Source organism: Miniopterus natalensis, chromosome 2, assembly GCF_054644295.1.
Source record: "Miniopterus natalensis isolate mMinNat1 chromosome 2, mMinNat1.hap1, whole genome shotgun sequence".
In the NCBI taxonomy this organism is placed as follows: Eukaryota; Metazoa; Chordata; class Mammalia; order Chiroptera; family Miniopteridae; genus Miniopterus; species Miniopterus natalensis.
The window spans coordinates 180911097-180926401 of record NC_142082.1 but is presented as its reverse complement, the minus strand read 5'-3'; the positions used below and the strand labels follow the sequence as shown (position 1 = coordinate 180926401).

At 57.8% G+C, this 15305-nt stretch overlaps 1 protein-coding gene across 2 annotated transcripts; it reads left to right on the top strand.

The window, feature by feature from the left end:
* Positions 1-245: 245 nt before the first annotated feature.
* On the top strand, positions 246-14931 carry NPTXR (neuronal pentraxin receptor). Of its 2 annotated transcripts, none has more exons than XM_087814002.1 (5): positions 246-848; positions 10939-11164; positions 12177-12424; positions 14156-14335; positions 14687-14931. In XM_087814002.1, the coding sequence occupies exons 1-5, from the start codon at positions 273-275 to the stop codon at positions 14909-14911; spliced, it is 1455 nt and encodes a 484-aa protein (XP_087670128.1). In that variant the 5' UTR covers positions 246-272; the 3' UTR covers positions 14912-14931. The 2 variants fall into 2 exon arrangements, with proteins under 2 accessions (XP_087670128.1, XP_087670127.1); XM_087814001.1 differs by having other exon boundaries at positions 273-848; positions 10936-11164.
* Positions 14932-15305: the final 374 nt, after the last annotated feature.

Sequence of the window (15305 nt, the reverse complement as noted above, 5' to 3'; positions counted from 1 at the left end):
GGCCGGCCCCCGGGAGCCCGCGGGGCGGAACCGCCGCGCCCGCCCCCCTCCCCGCAGCCTGCTCCTCGCGCGCCGGGGCTCAGAACGGCGGCAGCAGCGGCCGCGGCAACGTCTCCGGCTCCGGCTCCGGCTCCGCCGCTCCCTCTCCGGCCCCGCTCGGCCCCGCGCTCCCGGGCCCCGCGCCCCGACCCCGCCGCCGCGCCTGCCGGGGCCTCGGGAGCCCCGCCGCCCGCCTCACGCTGAAGTTCCTGGCCGTGCTGCTGGCCGCGGGCATGCTGGCGTTCCTCGGTGCCGTCATCTGCATCATCGCCAGCGTGCCCCTGGCGGCCAGCCGGGCGCGGGCGCTGCCCGGGGGCACCGACAACGCCTCGGGCACCGCCGCCGAGTCCCCCGGCCCGCAGCGCAGCCTGAGCGCCCTGCACGGCGCGGGCGGCTCGGCCGGGCCCCCCGCGCTGCCCGGGGCGCCGGCGGCCAGCGCGCCCCCGCTGCCGCCCGTGCCCCTCTTCAGCCGCTTCCTGTGCACGCCGCTGGCCGCCGCCTGCCCGTCGGGGGACCAGCAGGGGGACGCGGCGCTGGGCGAGCGCGAGGAGCTGCTGCTGCTGCAGAGCACGGCCGACCAGCTGCGCCAGACGGCGCTGCAGCAGGAGGCGCGCATCCGCGCCGACCAGGACACCATCCGCGAGCTCACGGGCAAGCTGGGCCGCTGCGAGAGCGGCCTGCCGCGCGGCCTCCAGGACGCCGGGCCCCGCCGCGACGCCATGGCCGACGGGCCCTGGGACTCGCCCGCGCTCTTCCTCGAGCTGGAGGACGCGGTGCGCGCGCTCCGGGACCGGATCGACCGCATCGAGGTGAGCGCCCCGCCCCGCGCCGCGCCGTCGGGGGACGGGCCGGTGGGAGGGGCCGCCGCCGGGCTCCGGGGACCGGGCCTGGGCCGCCGCGCGGAGACGGGGGGCCGCCGAGACCCGGGGGGGGGGGCGCCGGGCGTCCGGGGACCGGGCCTCCGCCGCCGCGCCGAGACCGGGGGCCGCCGAGACCCGGGGGGGGGGGGGGCGCCGGGCTCCGGGGACCCGGCCTGGGCCGCCGCGCGGAGACGGGGGGCCGCCGAGACCCGGGGGGGGGGGCGCCGGCGGGCGTTCGATCCTCCCACCTCCCACCTGCTACAGGGGATGAAGGAGGATTCCCGCGGGGCGCGCGGGGTGGAGGCTGGTGCCCACAGGCGCGGGAGAGGCTCGCTGCCCGTCGGTTCTCCTCCAGCACTTGCTAAGACTCAGCTTCCGTATCTGAAAAGTGGGTACAACAGTGCCCACTAGTACTCAGGACTGATTGAAACGTAGGTGGTAAAAATGCTTGGCACTTACCAGGACCCCATTAAATGTCCGTTTCGTTTTCTTCTTTCAGACCTCCCCAGAGCAGCACCAGCCCCAACTCACTCTCCAGGGTCAGGGGATAGGATGCGGTGCCCAGGGGACTGGGAGTGCCCCTCTCCTGCCAAAGAGGGCGGAACAAAGTGTCCCATAAGCCAAACCCGTGTGCCCCTCACCACCTCCCACCCCCCTACCCCCCACCGGACCTAAGGGCAGGAGCTGAGATGGCGCCCTCCCAGCCAGGATACCTGCAAGCGGGCAGCTCTGGGGTGGGGACTGGGTGGGGAATATAGGGCTCCACCCAGGGTTCCTCCTCTCCCACTCACCTTTTTCAGACATTTCTGGCTCGGACTGGGAGTCAGGCAAGAGGTCTGACCCAGTCCTCCACTCTTGGCGGCCCTGTGGTCCTGGGCCAGTCATTTCTCCTTTGAAATTGCCCCACCCCTACCTCCCTATGAGAACCTAATGTAGGGCCTCCAGAAGGGGGAACTGGACAGATTAGGAAGGACTGGCACCCGGGAGACACTGACCACCCCCAGCCATTCACAATTTCCAGACTGCAGAAAAGGCATTAGCAACAGAATTGCACCTGGGAGAGAAAGGGAGAAAGAGGGGAAGCACCGGCTGTGCCCTTTGTACCTCCCTCCAAACCAAGTGCAGCTGGTAAAGGCAGAGAGGAGAGAGGCTAGAAGGAAGGAAATGCAGGGACCCCCCTCCCATGGCTCTCTCAGTTAAATCTCTGGCTCAGCAGCACAGGCGTGCCAGGTGGAAGGTTGGCCATGCCCATGGACCAGTCACTGACCCTCCAGAAAGTCTGTGCTGGTGTCAGCACCTACCCACAGGGTGTCCGAGCGCAGCCAGGGAGCTGTCACCGACAACCCTCTCATCTTACAGGTGAGACACTTGGGTCTCAGAGGCCTCCTAAGGTGAGCGACGGAGGCAGGGGGAAAGCCCAGGGGGTCTTGCCTGCCAGGCCAGCATCCCCTTTTCCCACTCCAGCTCTGGGGGATTTCTAAGATGAGAGCCAAGGGCAGGAATAATAACAATAATAATATAATAATAAACTTCCAGGCCACCTGCTCCCAGGTATGCTCAATCAGGTTGAGTGATTGCTGTTTTTAGCACTAAGCTATCACATTACTCAGTTTTTAAATAGCCAAAAATAAAAATGGGAACAAACCCTCCTTTTACAAATGGCTTTTATTAGTGTAAAAAAGGAAAAGATTTGGTTTTCAAATAACTTCCTCTTGCCTGCCCTAGCCCCAGCCCCCGCACCCAGATGGCACCGTGGTTCCTCCCATGTCTGGGGCTGGCAGGGCCGGGCTTGCCCTGGACCTGTTCCCCCAGCACCTGCGCATTTGGCGGGGTGGGCTCTCCGCTCAGCCTGCTGAGGCTGGGACTGTCCTGGCGGCTGGGATTTGGCATCAGGCCCGCCTCTCGGGTTGGGGCAGCTCTGGTCTCCCTACCACACCCCTCCTGCTTTCTGAGTGCAGTGGCCTTGGAGAGAGAAAGGCGGGGGCCGCCTGCCCGCCAGACCTGCCTTCTGAGCCTGGCTGTGGCCAGAGCCAGTCTCTTTGGGGTCTCTGGGAGGAGCTGGGGTCTGGAGCCCAACAGACATGGAGTCAGACTATTGGTCTCAGCTGGACTCCATCCACCTGTTAGACAGTCTAGTTTCTCTGTTCCCTTTCCACCCAACAGCCTCAGAAGGATGGCCCCAGATGTTCAGGGTCTGCTTTCTCACCACTCCTCTCCCCGCCACCATGGCGCACTGAACGTGCTCATGGTGGCATCACTGAAGTTGACAAATTGAACAGAACCTTTCAGCCCTCATCTTGCTGGACCCCTCTCCGATGTCTGACCCCTGTGGTCGTTTTCTCCTATGATCTGCCAAATAAAATGGTGGAATTAATGTGATCCCCCATGCCCTGGGCTTCTAGACACATCTCACCTGCCTCTCGTCCCTCTGTCCCCTTTCTGGGGTCCTCCTTTAACATTTGCACCTCTCCTGGCTCTCATCTCACTTCCCCGGGGTGAGCTCAGCCACACCCAGAGCCTTCCAACATCCGTCCCACTGTGGCGCCCCAAACCAGCTTCACCTCCAGCCCAGGCTCCTCTCCTGAGCTCTAGACCAATAGATCCAACTGCTTCCTGAGCACCTCCCTCTGCATGTCCCACCAGCCCCCTACCCTCACCGTGTCCAAACCTGAACTCAGGTCCTCTGCCTCTCAGATGTGCTCTGAGAAGCCATGCTTGGTTCCTCCCCTCCCTCCTCCTTCCACTGGCTCTCATCTCTCTGTGGACACTTACAACAGCCTCTCACTGGTCTCCCCCCCCCAGGCACACCCTTCCACCCATCCTCCTTCAGGCCGCCCCAGGGATCGTCTTTAAGGCCACCATGGGGATCCCCTGTGGTGCCAACTCCTCAGCCTGCTTCCAGGCTGCCATTTGGGATCCGGCCTGTCTCCCAGTTTCTTCTTGCTTCTGCCTAAATACCCCCCAGCGTATCCATCCTTATCGCTTAAGAGTGTCCTGAGGACACCTCCTCCCAGAGGCCCTCCCTGATCACACTGTCCACTTCCTAACCCACCTGTGCTCCCATAATCTTCAGCACACCCCTGCCCATCCTCACCTGGCACATTTCTGCATCACCCGCTTCCCCACCCCACCGGGCCAACTACCAGAGGGAAGGGAAAGTCACGCTGGCCCAGCCTCTCTGCCCAGGCCTCAAGTGGGAGCCATGTTTGAGGGCTTAGGACAAATTGTGTGTCTTCTTTTCCATGTTTTTATTTTTGTTGTTACTGCTGCTGCTGCTAATTGAAAAAGGTTGTGTGGTTTGGAGTGGGGGGGGGGGCAGGGGGGATCACATTTAATTCCACCATTTTGTTTTCACAGCTTCCTTTTGGTCCTTTGTCCAATTGTAGACTTTGTCCCCTGGCTGCCAGCACTGGGAATTACCATGTAATGACGGCCACAATATCCTGGGGCCCATCGCTGGCTCTGCCATCCATCAGGCCCCTGAGCATCTCTCGTTGCTGGAGATGTAGGTTGTTTCTAATTATTTTTCTTCTAGATGCTCATTGCAGGATCAATTCCAAGCAGATAGTTGGGTTTTCTTCTTTTTAAGTCTGTTGAATTATTTCTTCAGGCTGAATTCCCAGGAGTGGCATTACTGGGTCAGGATATTGACTTCTTATGGCTGTGGCCAAGAACTACTTTCCTGAAGGGTTGGGCCATTTCTGTGGCACCCGGCCATGTATACATGTTCCAGTGTTGCATTTTTGCACTAATTTACCTATAAAATGAAACTTCAAGGTTGATTTCAGCAGCAATTCCTTGACATAAACCACATCCTTCGCCCCGCCTATCAAGCTGGTCGCCTCGTTTCTAGCAAGAAACCTCGTGCTTTAAGCCCCAGCTCTGCCACCTGTTCACAGTCACCTCAGACAATTTCTTCTTCTCTTTGACCCTCAGTTTCCCCATCTGTCAAATGGGAGGGGAGGGCAGGACCCCTCTTGCTTTGTCATTCTGTGACCCGAGGCCTTTCATCCCTGGCAGGCCTGCAGTCAGGAGAGGAGACCTGCTGTTCTGAGGCTGGCAGGAGCTGCTTGGGTGGCGAGCAGGGCCTTCCCTTTTGCACTTTTTGATCTTTTTAGGTATATCCTACATTCAAGATATGCAAGAGCTTATATCTTACTTATAAAAGACACAAATCTTAAGTGCACAGCTCAGTGAAAATTTATGTATGGAGACACCCATGAAAGCTCCACCCAGATCAAGAATCAGACCATTTCCAGTGCCCCAGCAGGCTCCTCTGTGACCCCCAAAGTCTATACTTCCCCAAAGGTACCACGACTCTGCTTCTGCCACCACATATCCGTTTTGTCCCTGTTTGGACGGCATTCAGATGGACTCAGCAGCTGTATCACTTTGTGTCTGGTATTTCCATTTTCATTACGGCTGACATTGGATCGAGGTGTGTGTGTCGGTGGTCAGTTATTTTTCAGTGCTGTGTAGTGTTTCTGTGTATGGACATTCCTTCCTTGACTTACCCATTCCTCTTACAGATGGACATTTGGGTTGTTTCTGGTCCTTGTGGTATATTTTGGTGGCTATAAGACCTCATTTCTCCTGGCTACATCCCCAGGAGTGGGATGCCTGGGCCCCAGGAGAGGCATATATTTAGCATTAGGAGGTGCGTGCTGCAAAACACTTTTCCGAAGTGGCTGTGAGCGCCTGCACGCCCACCTGCGTGTGCATCTTGCCAACCTGGGTATGGTCATTTCAGAGATGCTCCCCGTCCTGGTGGGCGTGTAAGTGCACTTGCTGTGATTTTAACTTGTATTTCTCTGATGACTCATGAAATTGAGCACCTTTTCTGTGTATATTGGCCATTTTGTGATGTCCCTGCCTGTGGGAGGTAGGCTGAGGTCAGGGGTTGGCTCTCCTCAGTGAATGAGAGTAAGGCGGGGTTTCCCCAGGACAAACTTGGGTGCATTTTCCCCGCTCTGCGAGCAGGGATTGCAACAACCACCCCAAAGTGGAAGCACTTACCTGCCCCCACACACCCCTCATTTGACTCAGGGGAAGCTGAGGTTCAGAGAGGCCAAGTGACTTGCTCAAGGCCACACAGCAGAAGCTGAGCAAAGACCACAGCCAGGATTTTCTATTAAAATGGGCTGAGGGTAGGGCCCTCAGTCTTAGCTGCAGATTTTGACCAGGGCCCAGAAGGTGTGTGGGCAGGCAGCCCCTGAGAGGGACTTCTGTGGCCTTCTCAACATGGCAGCTTCTCAGGGAGGACTTGAAGGGGCAGGCGAGGGTGTCTGGGGTGGGGGTGTCCTATACTTACTCTGGGGCCTCGGAGCTCAGAGCCCACGAGGATGCATGGACACACCTCCAGGGAGCCTTCTCCCCATCTTCCCACCCCATCTCCCTCCCCACGCACCCCAGCTTGGCACCCTGCTGTACAGAGGCCCATTTGTCTTATTATTTATTTTTGGCATTAATCTTCACCCAAGAATATTTTTTCATTGATTTTAGAGAGAGTTGAAGAGAGGGCGAGAGAGAGAAACATCAATATGAGAGACACACACTGATTATTTGCCTCCCACACGGGCCCTGACCAGGGATAGGGATCGAACCTGAAACCCAGGCACTCGCCCTTGACCAGGAGTCAAAGCCACGACCCTTCAGCGCGCTGGCTGCCGCTCTGACGCTGAGCAGCACCGGCCAGGGCTGCCTTCTTTCCTTACAGCTCCAGACTGGCGTCGGGACCGGACCGAAGAGCAGTCTGGCTCCAGCACCCCCTTCCCCGCCCGGGTTAGCCAGTCTGGCTCCCGGAGAGCAAGGCGGGGAACAGTTCAGGCCAGGCCGAGTCCTGCCCCGAGTCGCCTCGACCCCCTGGAGCACAGCGCTGGCACTACGAGAGGCAGGGGGCCGAGCGCGCCCTCTCCGCCAGCCTGTCCTAAGGGCCTTAAAATTTAGTCCCACGGAAACCACGGCTCTATTCCTACCCCTGTTTCTCAGATGAGGAAACGAAGGCTCACAGAGGTTAAGAACCTTGCCCAGGCCCTGGCCGGTGTGGCTCAGTGGGTTGAGCGCTGTTCAGTGCACTGAAAGGTTGCTGGTTCAGTTCCCTGTCAGGGTACATGCCCGGGAGGCAGCCAATCAATGTTTCGCTCTCACATCGATGTTTCTCTCTCTCCCTCTCCCTTCCTCTCCAAATTTTAAAAAAAAAAAAAAAAAATCGGGGGAAAAAAAAAAAGAACCTTGCCCCATCGCTCAGTTGGGACTGCAGTCTGGCCTCAGGCCCAGACCCGCACAGTTACTGGTCCCTGTGCTCTCCTGCCTCCCAAGAATAGCGACTGATGATAATAATGGTCGTGACCACTTATCAGCCACTTATTATATGCCACTTTACATATGTGCTTTCATTTTGTCACTACTTATATCCCGAAACGCAGATACTGTTATGCCCATTTTGCAGTTGAGGAAACTGAGGGTCACAGGAGTTGAGCGGCTTGCCCGGGGCCACAGATCTAGTGAGCAGGAAACCTGGAAATGGCACAGGCCTGTGTGGCATGAGGGCCGTGCCTGTACTTGACACACTGTTACCCCAGCATGTGTTGTCGGATGGACGGACGGATGGATGGATGGACGGACGGACGGACGGACGGACGGAGGGAGGATGGATGGATGGATGGATGGATGATGGATGGATGGATGGACGGATGGATGAGTTAGTGAATGAGTGAGTGAGTACTCTGCAGTCCCTCAGAAAAGCATCCCTCTTCCCTGGAGCATCTTAGCTCAGGCGTCACGGAAGCAGCCATCTGGAGGCCGAGCGGGCGCTGACCAGAGAAGGTGGGGTGGAGGCGGGAGGAATGCTCTAGGCTGAAGGAGCAGCACGTAAGGAGGCCCTAGGGTGAGAGGGCGCTGGGGCAGCTGGGCACTTGCAGTGGGAACGAGTGAAGCCTGAGGGGTGGGTAGGGGGGGCTGCGATCAGCGGGCAGGGACTTTATTGGTGGGGAACCGGGATTGTTGAAGGATTTTAAGCAGCGTGGTTGGCTTTGCAGTTGGGTGGCTGCCTCTTGCTGCTGCCGGGAGAAGGGCCAGAGCAGGAGCCCAGGTGACACTGGACTAGGGAGGGACAAAGGGGCCAAATCAGGCTACATGAAGATTCAGGGTTAGAGCCTACCCTCGAAGACTCTGCTTTTGGATTTTCTCCCATTTTTTAAAGAAAAGCGTGGTGAAGTATAGACTATACCACCCAGGTCCCCACCAGGCTCCAGAGCCAGACGCTCGCAGCCAGCTGCTGCCCCCGGGAGCCCCTCACTCCCAGCCCCCGGCGCCCACCCCCAAGAGGGCCACCGCTGCCCTGCACTTGCCTTTACCTCTCCATGCGTTTTTTATGCTTTTACAAATACGTGATCTAGTTTTGAATCTTGGTGACTTTATTTAAATGGTATCTAACTCTTCTTCTGTAACTTGCTTTTTTTTCTCAATATAATGGTTAACCAAAAGATTTATGGTTGGAGATGGAGAACGGTTGGTCCCTTCAAGGGGTATTTAAGTATATTCGTGATAATAATAATTACTGGCATTTACGTAGCTCTCATGTGCCACCTCCACTCTCAGGGCATTATGGCTATTAACTCACTTCATTCTCACTGCAACGCCATGGGGTGTTATCCTGCTGATGGGGAAGCTGAGGCATGGCAGCTTCACACAGCAGGCACTGGGCTTGTGGAGCCAGGCGTGAGCCCGGGCAGCCTTGCGGAGGGCTTGAGGGATGACGGGATGGGGGAGGGCAGGAGACCCGGCCCACACTGTGCTGCCCTGGAGCTGGGCCCATGCTGTCCTGGGCAGGGGTGGGCAGTGCACCGGGTGGGACCCTGACCCTAAAGCCAGTACCTTCCCCCTGCTCCCCGAAGGAAAGGAGCCACCCCCACCTGGGAATGAGGTGGTTGGGTCCTCCCCACATATTCCCAGCCGCTGAGCCACCCTGCGTAGGCAGGTCCCTCCTGTCTAGTTCCTCTGTGAATCTGCCCCAGACCACGGTGACACAGCCTGCCAGACCCTCCCAGCCTTGTCATGGCCGCTAGAACCTCTTCTGCTGGCCCTCAGCACAGGCAGGGCAGCCAGCACTGTGCCCTCTTGGCAGACCAACAAACTGAGACCAGACTGGCAGGGTAGAGATGAAGAGTGGAAAGAGGTTCTGGAATCAGAAGGGCCCGGGCTGGGGTTCTGGCTGTCACTTCACACCTTAGGCAGGTGACTTCTCCTCTCTGAGCCTCGGGTCCCTCATCTGTAAAGCGGGCCTCCTGATCTCTCTGGGTTGCTGAGGGGGCTGTGAAATGCTTGCACAGAGCTTCCTTAGTGCGGACCTGGCGCGCCCTGCGTGGCACTGAGGACAGCTGCCGCTGGTGGCATTCTTGTTACCCGGTGCTGATGAGCCCGGCCGCTGGCGCTGAGCTGGACCAGAACCCCGGGCTCTGCCTCAAGGCTCCACACACTCACAGCCAGCCCCGCCCCGGACTCCCAGCACGACAGACGGTGGGTCCCGAGCCCCCATTTTCCTGCCTTGTCAGGACCTGAGTGGGGGCGATGGCATCCTCCCCCCCACCATCTTGGGCTTGGGGCCCACTTGGCATCTGGCTGGGAGCCCACGCGGCACAGCCTGCGCCCGAAACAGATGGGAAAGTGGGGGGCTGTCGTGTTCTTCTGATTCAGACATGGGTGGGGAGGGGGCCACACACGATCCAGTGAGCACACCTCCTCCCAGGCCTTCCTGTTGGTGGCAGAGCTGGTGGCTCTGACAAAAGAACAGCTTGCAAGCCCACCTCCCTCGGCTGTGTGGTTTCTCCTCGAAACGGTGTCTGTGTAAATAGTGCTCTGCGCCCTGCTCCCTCCTGGCAGGTCCTTCTCCCTCGGAGAGGGGAGGACACTTTGCGAGAGAGAGAAGGCTTGGGCTCCAGAGGTGGGAGCTGTGCCCAGCCCCATGGTTGTAGGCAATTCAAAAGGACTTCTGCCTTAGTTTCCCTATCTGTGAAATGGGGACACTAACAATACCAACAAAAACAAGTGGCTGTAAGGATTCATGAGTAAACTCATGTAAAGTGCCAAGGATGGCCCTGACACACTCATCCAGATGGGTACCCTTTGTGCCAAGCTTGGCACAGTGGAAGGGAAACTGAGGACAGCAGTGCTGGGACCGAGGCTATCCAGCTGCGGCCCACCCAGCACTGAGGTGGAATTCACTCCATGAGTAATTGCCTCAGCCCAAGGTTTCCTGGAAGTCCGGCCACTGCGAATGCAGTGTGTTGCTGGCCCTGGCCCTCCATGGGCCGTCTGTGGTCAAGGGGAAGGTTCTGGAGGTAGCAAGCTCCCTGTCGGCTGATGTATTCAAGCCTCACAGTCTGCATTCTGCTTTTACAGTCCACGGACCCTTTACTTCCTTACATCTATCCTGGGGATGGACAGAGCGGGGCCAGTGGTCCCTATTTTACAGAAGGGGAAACTGAGGCATTGTGTTTAGTCAGCACCAGAGTCAGGATTCCTAGGACCCTGGGGAGTGAGAAGGAGCCTTCTGGATAGTGAAGGTTGGTATAACAGGGGCGTCAAGGTTAGCCCACCTGCTCCTGATCTCGGGGTGGCATGGCAGAGTGAGTGTCAGTCCCTCCAGCTCCTCAGCCCCAGACAGTAATTGCAATAAACAGGCTCTGCTCATTGGCATTTACTACTTCACCCCCACAAACCTTCTAAATAGGTGCAATTGCCTGTGTTGCATGTGAGGAAGCAGGGGTTCAGAGAGGTAGAGGCATTCACTCAGGGAAACACAGCAGTTGGTTCTCAAGCTGGATTTGAACCCTGAGCTGTCTGACACTCTAATCTTAAATGCTCTGCCAGGTACCCAGTTTGTTGCCTGAAGCTGGTATTGCTGGCTCCATTCTGCATATGGGGAAGCTGAGCTCGCCTAGGGTCACTCGGCAGGTGTGGTGGGGTTTCTGAGCCCCAAGTCCCTTCCCTTCCTCCCTCGGAGTGACCTCACACACACCCTTTTCTGCCCTGAGAGCAGCAGGAGCTTCCAGCCCATGTGAACTTCTCGGCTGCCCCCGCCCCTATGCCCGCGGTGCCCACCACCCTGCACTCCAAGATGGAAGAACTGGAGGGGCAGCTGCTGGCCAAGGTGCTGGCACTGGAGAAGGAGCGTGTGGCCCTCAGTCACAGCAGCCACCAGCAGCGTCAGGAGGTGGAGAAGGAGCTGGACACCCTGCAGGGCCGCATAGCTGAACTGGAACATGGTGGGTCCTGGGCCCCTCAGTGGGCAGAGCAGGCAAGGCCTTGGTCCTCAGATGGGCTCTCAGGGAGCAGATTCACTGGAGAAACATTTCGTGCTCTCCAGAGGCTAAAGATAGAGCAGCGGGGAGGAGGCTGAAGCACGAGAGGAAGAGAGTAATTGGTGGCTATTATTAGCATTATTAGTAAGTTAGTATTTCCTGGTACTTGTTATATATTCAGAGTGGGCTAAATAATTGGCACATTAGCTGGTTTAATCTTCACAAACCAGAAAGGGATGGTACTGGTGTTATTGCCATTTCACAGATGAGGAAACTGAAGCTCAGAGAGGTCAAGTGACTTACCCAAGGTCACACAGCCAGTGAGTAGTGGATCTAGACCTCAAACCAGGTCTGACTCCAAAGTCCACGCATTTAAGCACCCCACAAAATAGCACCTTCAGTGAACCAGAATTTCGTCATTTGTTTAACACCTGGGCCTGGCACTGCTAGCGGGTCAGAGAAACATGAGGGAGCGGACAGCGGACAGGTATGAGCATCAGGAGACCTAGCCCCTGGTTCCCCAGCTGTCACTGACTTGCTCTGTGACTTTGGAAGTTTGCTTCCTTCCCCCAGGCCTCATTTTCCTCACCTGAAGAGGAGATTTAGGGCTTGTAAGCTCTTAGGGACCTTTCATTGTTGAAACCTTGTGAGACCAGCCATAAGGGACTTATGGACAAGTTGGGGATTCCAGGGAAAACCATGAGCAATTAGCTGGGACTGGCTTAGATGTAAGACAGGAGTTCTGGAGAAAGAAATCCAGGAGGCTTCCTGGAGGAGGTGGGCCTCAAGCTAGTCCTTGAAAACAGGTGGCGAGTGAATTTTGGAGTGAAGGGGCCATAGCAGGGGCACAGCAGGTGAAGGGAGGCATAGCAGGTGCTTAGGGACTAGTAGGCCCCATTCTGGAGTGTGCCCTGCCCACCCCACCCTCATCAGTGTCCACTGACTCCCACCGTTTCTGCCTTCCCCACCCCCTCAGGGTCCTCGGCCTACAGCCCCCCTGACGCCTTCAAGATCAGCATCCCCATTCGCAACAACTACATGTACGCCCGCGTGCGGAGGGCGCTGCCCGAGCTCTACGCCTTCACTGTCTGCATGTGGCTGCGGTCCAGGCCGGGCAGCGCGGGCCAGGGCACGCCCTTCTCCTACTCAGTGCCGGGGCAGGCCAATGAGATCGTGCTGCTGGAGGCAGGCCCGGACCCCATGGAGCTGCTGATCAACGACAAGGTCAGCGGGGGTGGGCAGACTGGAGGGACGGGGGCAGGGGTCACCCTCTGGGAGCTCTGGTCACCCTTCCAGGAGCACCCACTGCGCTGGGCCCCGGACATGTGGGCCCTTTTCGTTCTCTCACTCAGTGTACTCAGCACACACACCATGCCTGCTGTGTGCCAGCTGGGCTCTGGAAACACGGTGACAAGCCAGACCTGGGGCTGGCTGGAGAGGGGCTCGTGCCCGAGAGGCTGTAAGCGTGGAGCTCCCATTTACAGGGGAGGCGTGTGAGGCTCTCGGAGATTCCGTGACTTCCCCAGCGCCCGGCTCTAGGAGCAGGGCTGGCAGTGTCTGCCTCCGGTCCTGCTCATTTTCTTGGACAAGGAGAGAGATCCAAGGACCTCCCTAATGAAGAGCCCCCCCCCCCCCCCCGAACCCACCAGAATCCTGCTCAGCAGAAGGTGCTTCTTTATGGAAGAGGAGAGAAAGGAGTTGGGCCCAAGGGGCAGTGAATTTTTCTGTGGCCCAAGAAGTCCTGAGAAGACCTGGAAAGGTCTGCATCTAGGTCCTACTAACCTTGTTCCGTTCGTACACCCCCTGGCTGCCCTCCTTGGCTCTGCCCGAGGTCAGCACTCAGTGCTTAGGGATTCAGCACCCTGGACAGGGCACAGGGCAGCCCCATGCCAGGAACTCCTGGAGTCCTTTGAATGCCAACCTCACAGGCTACTTCTCAAAGTTCCCCTTGTATTCCAGCCTCTAAGCCTTCGCTCCTGCTGTGCTCCACACTGGTTTGCCTTGTGTGGAACTGTCAGAGTGCACTGTCATCCATGTCTTCTGTTCCCACACCCCCCTCTTCCTCTGGGCCTTTATTGGCTCTGTACCTCTCAAATGGCCCTCGTGTTATTTTCTCTTGTAATATTGTCCCTGAAGTCCTTCCTCTTGTGCAGACTCAGCTCATTTACAGCTAGGACCATTCATATCCCCAGTGTCCAGAACAAGGCCTGGCACCAACTAGGCCTCAGAGAATGTTGCATTAAATTGTGATCTCAGAGAACTTAGGAGGTGAAAGAGCCCTTTGGGAGCTCCAAATCCACAGGTAGCATGTCACAGGTCAAGGCTAATCAATCAGGAGTGGCTTCCAAGGGGACTGTGATGAGGCGGATCCTGAGGCCGAGTCCAGGCTCATGATAGATTAGCCATGTCTGCCTTGGGTAGAGGAGGCGGAGGTGACTGCATACTTGCCATTCCTTGCCTCAACTCCTTACTTTATAGAGGAGGAAAACCAAGGCCAGGGAGGAAGGTGCAGATTCCACTGGGTCCCACAGGGGGTTGGTTGGCAGAGCCAGAGCCACATGCCAGTGTTCAGCCTTAGTCCAAGGCACGTTCCACCACTGCTCCTACATTTTGAACCACACTGTGTGCCGGGCACTGTGTGAGGTGTTCAAGGGAAGGTAGGATTGGAGATGCAGCTCCCACCGCATGTGACCTTACAGGCCTGTGGGTGAATAAACTTCCTGGAAACAAATGAAAACCAACAGCGACGAGCCCCTCGTGGTCTAAGTGAAGCTGCTGTTTAGGTCCTGGGGAAAGAGGAAAGGGTGGTGGGGAAGACACTGGGCTGGGAAGAAGGGGAGGGCCAAGCCTTGGGTCAGTCTCTGGAAGGAAGGACAAGGGTCTCCTGCCCCCCCTCCACTGCTCCAGCCTTGGTCCTTGTGACCTCTGACTTGGGGCTGGGGGATCTGTGTCCAGGTGGCCCAGCTGCCCCTGAGCCTGAAGGACAACAGCTGGCACCACATCTGCATCGCCTGGACCACAAGAGATGGCCTGTGGTCTGCCTACCAGGATGGGAAGCTGCGGGGCTCTGGTGAGAACCTGGCTGCCTGGCACCCCATCAAGCCTCATGGGATCCTTATTCTGGGCCAAGAGCAGGTAAGGCTCAAGGTGATATGACGGCTTGAGGCCCAAGTAGAAATCCCACCCACCCAGGGCGCCTGAGGAGGAGGGGCTAGGCCCTTGGAGGGACCCTGAAAGCACAGCAGTGATCACTCAGTCCGATCCAGCCATTCTGCAGGTGGTGTGGCAGACTGAGACCCAGAGAGAGCAAACACCTACCCACAGGGCTAGAGCCTTAGGGGCGGAGCTAGAGCCTTAGGGGTGGAGCCAGAGCCATGGGGGTGGGGCTTCAGCTGGGACAGGGGCCTGCCTCTCTTGAGTCTGCCTGCCTATCTTTTGTGCACCTTCACTCCATGTCTCTCCTTTTTCTCTGCTCTCTTGGCTCAGGATACCCTGGGAGGCCGGTTTGATGCCACTCAGGCCTTCGTGGGTGACATCGCCCAGTTTAACTTGTGGGACCACCCCCTGACATCTGCCCAGGTCCTGGGCATTGCCAACTGTACTGGGCCACTGCTGGGCAACATCCTCCCCTGGGAAGACAAGCTGGTGGAAGCCTTTGGGGGTGCAAAAAAGGCTGCCTTCGATGTCTGCAAGGAGAGGGCTAAGGCATGAGGGGCCACCTCGTCCAGGGCCCCTCCCTTGCCTGCCAATTTGGGGACTTTACAGGAGGGGGCACATTCCTCCTCAGCCTACCCACACACTGGCCTCCCCTCCTGCTCCACTCCTGACCATGCCTCTCATTTCCCCCACCTACACCCACACCTCCAGAATGCCCTGCCCTGTGATGGCTGTCCTTTAATCCAGCCTGGATGGGGACCAGCAACTCAATAGGTCAAGCCTGGGGTGAGCCCAGGGCCTGGCAAGGGTGGTTAGCAGTGCCCATGGCTCTGCCCACCCTCCTGGCATTATACCACAGCCGTCTCTTACTCTCACCACACCATTCCATTAACCACATCTGACTCCACTGATGTCAACAGCACCCCCATGGAGCTGTGTATGGGGGGAG

Bases quoted from the DNA above. Each gene is read 5' to 3' on its own strand.
- NPTXR (XM_087814001.1), top strand. From the start codon at position 273: ATGCTGGCGTTCCTCGGTGCCGTCATCTGCATCATCGCCAGCGTGCCC. The intron at 12,425-14,155 runs GTCAGCGGGGGT...ATCTGTGTCCAG, and splicing joins AGCTGCTGATCAACGACAAG to GTGGCCCAGCTGCCCCTGAG. The intron at 14,336-14,686 runs GTAAGGCTCAAG...CTCTTGGCTCAG, and splicing joins TTATTCTGGGCCAAGAGCAG to GATACCCTGGGAGGCCGGTT.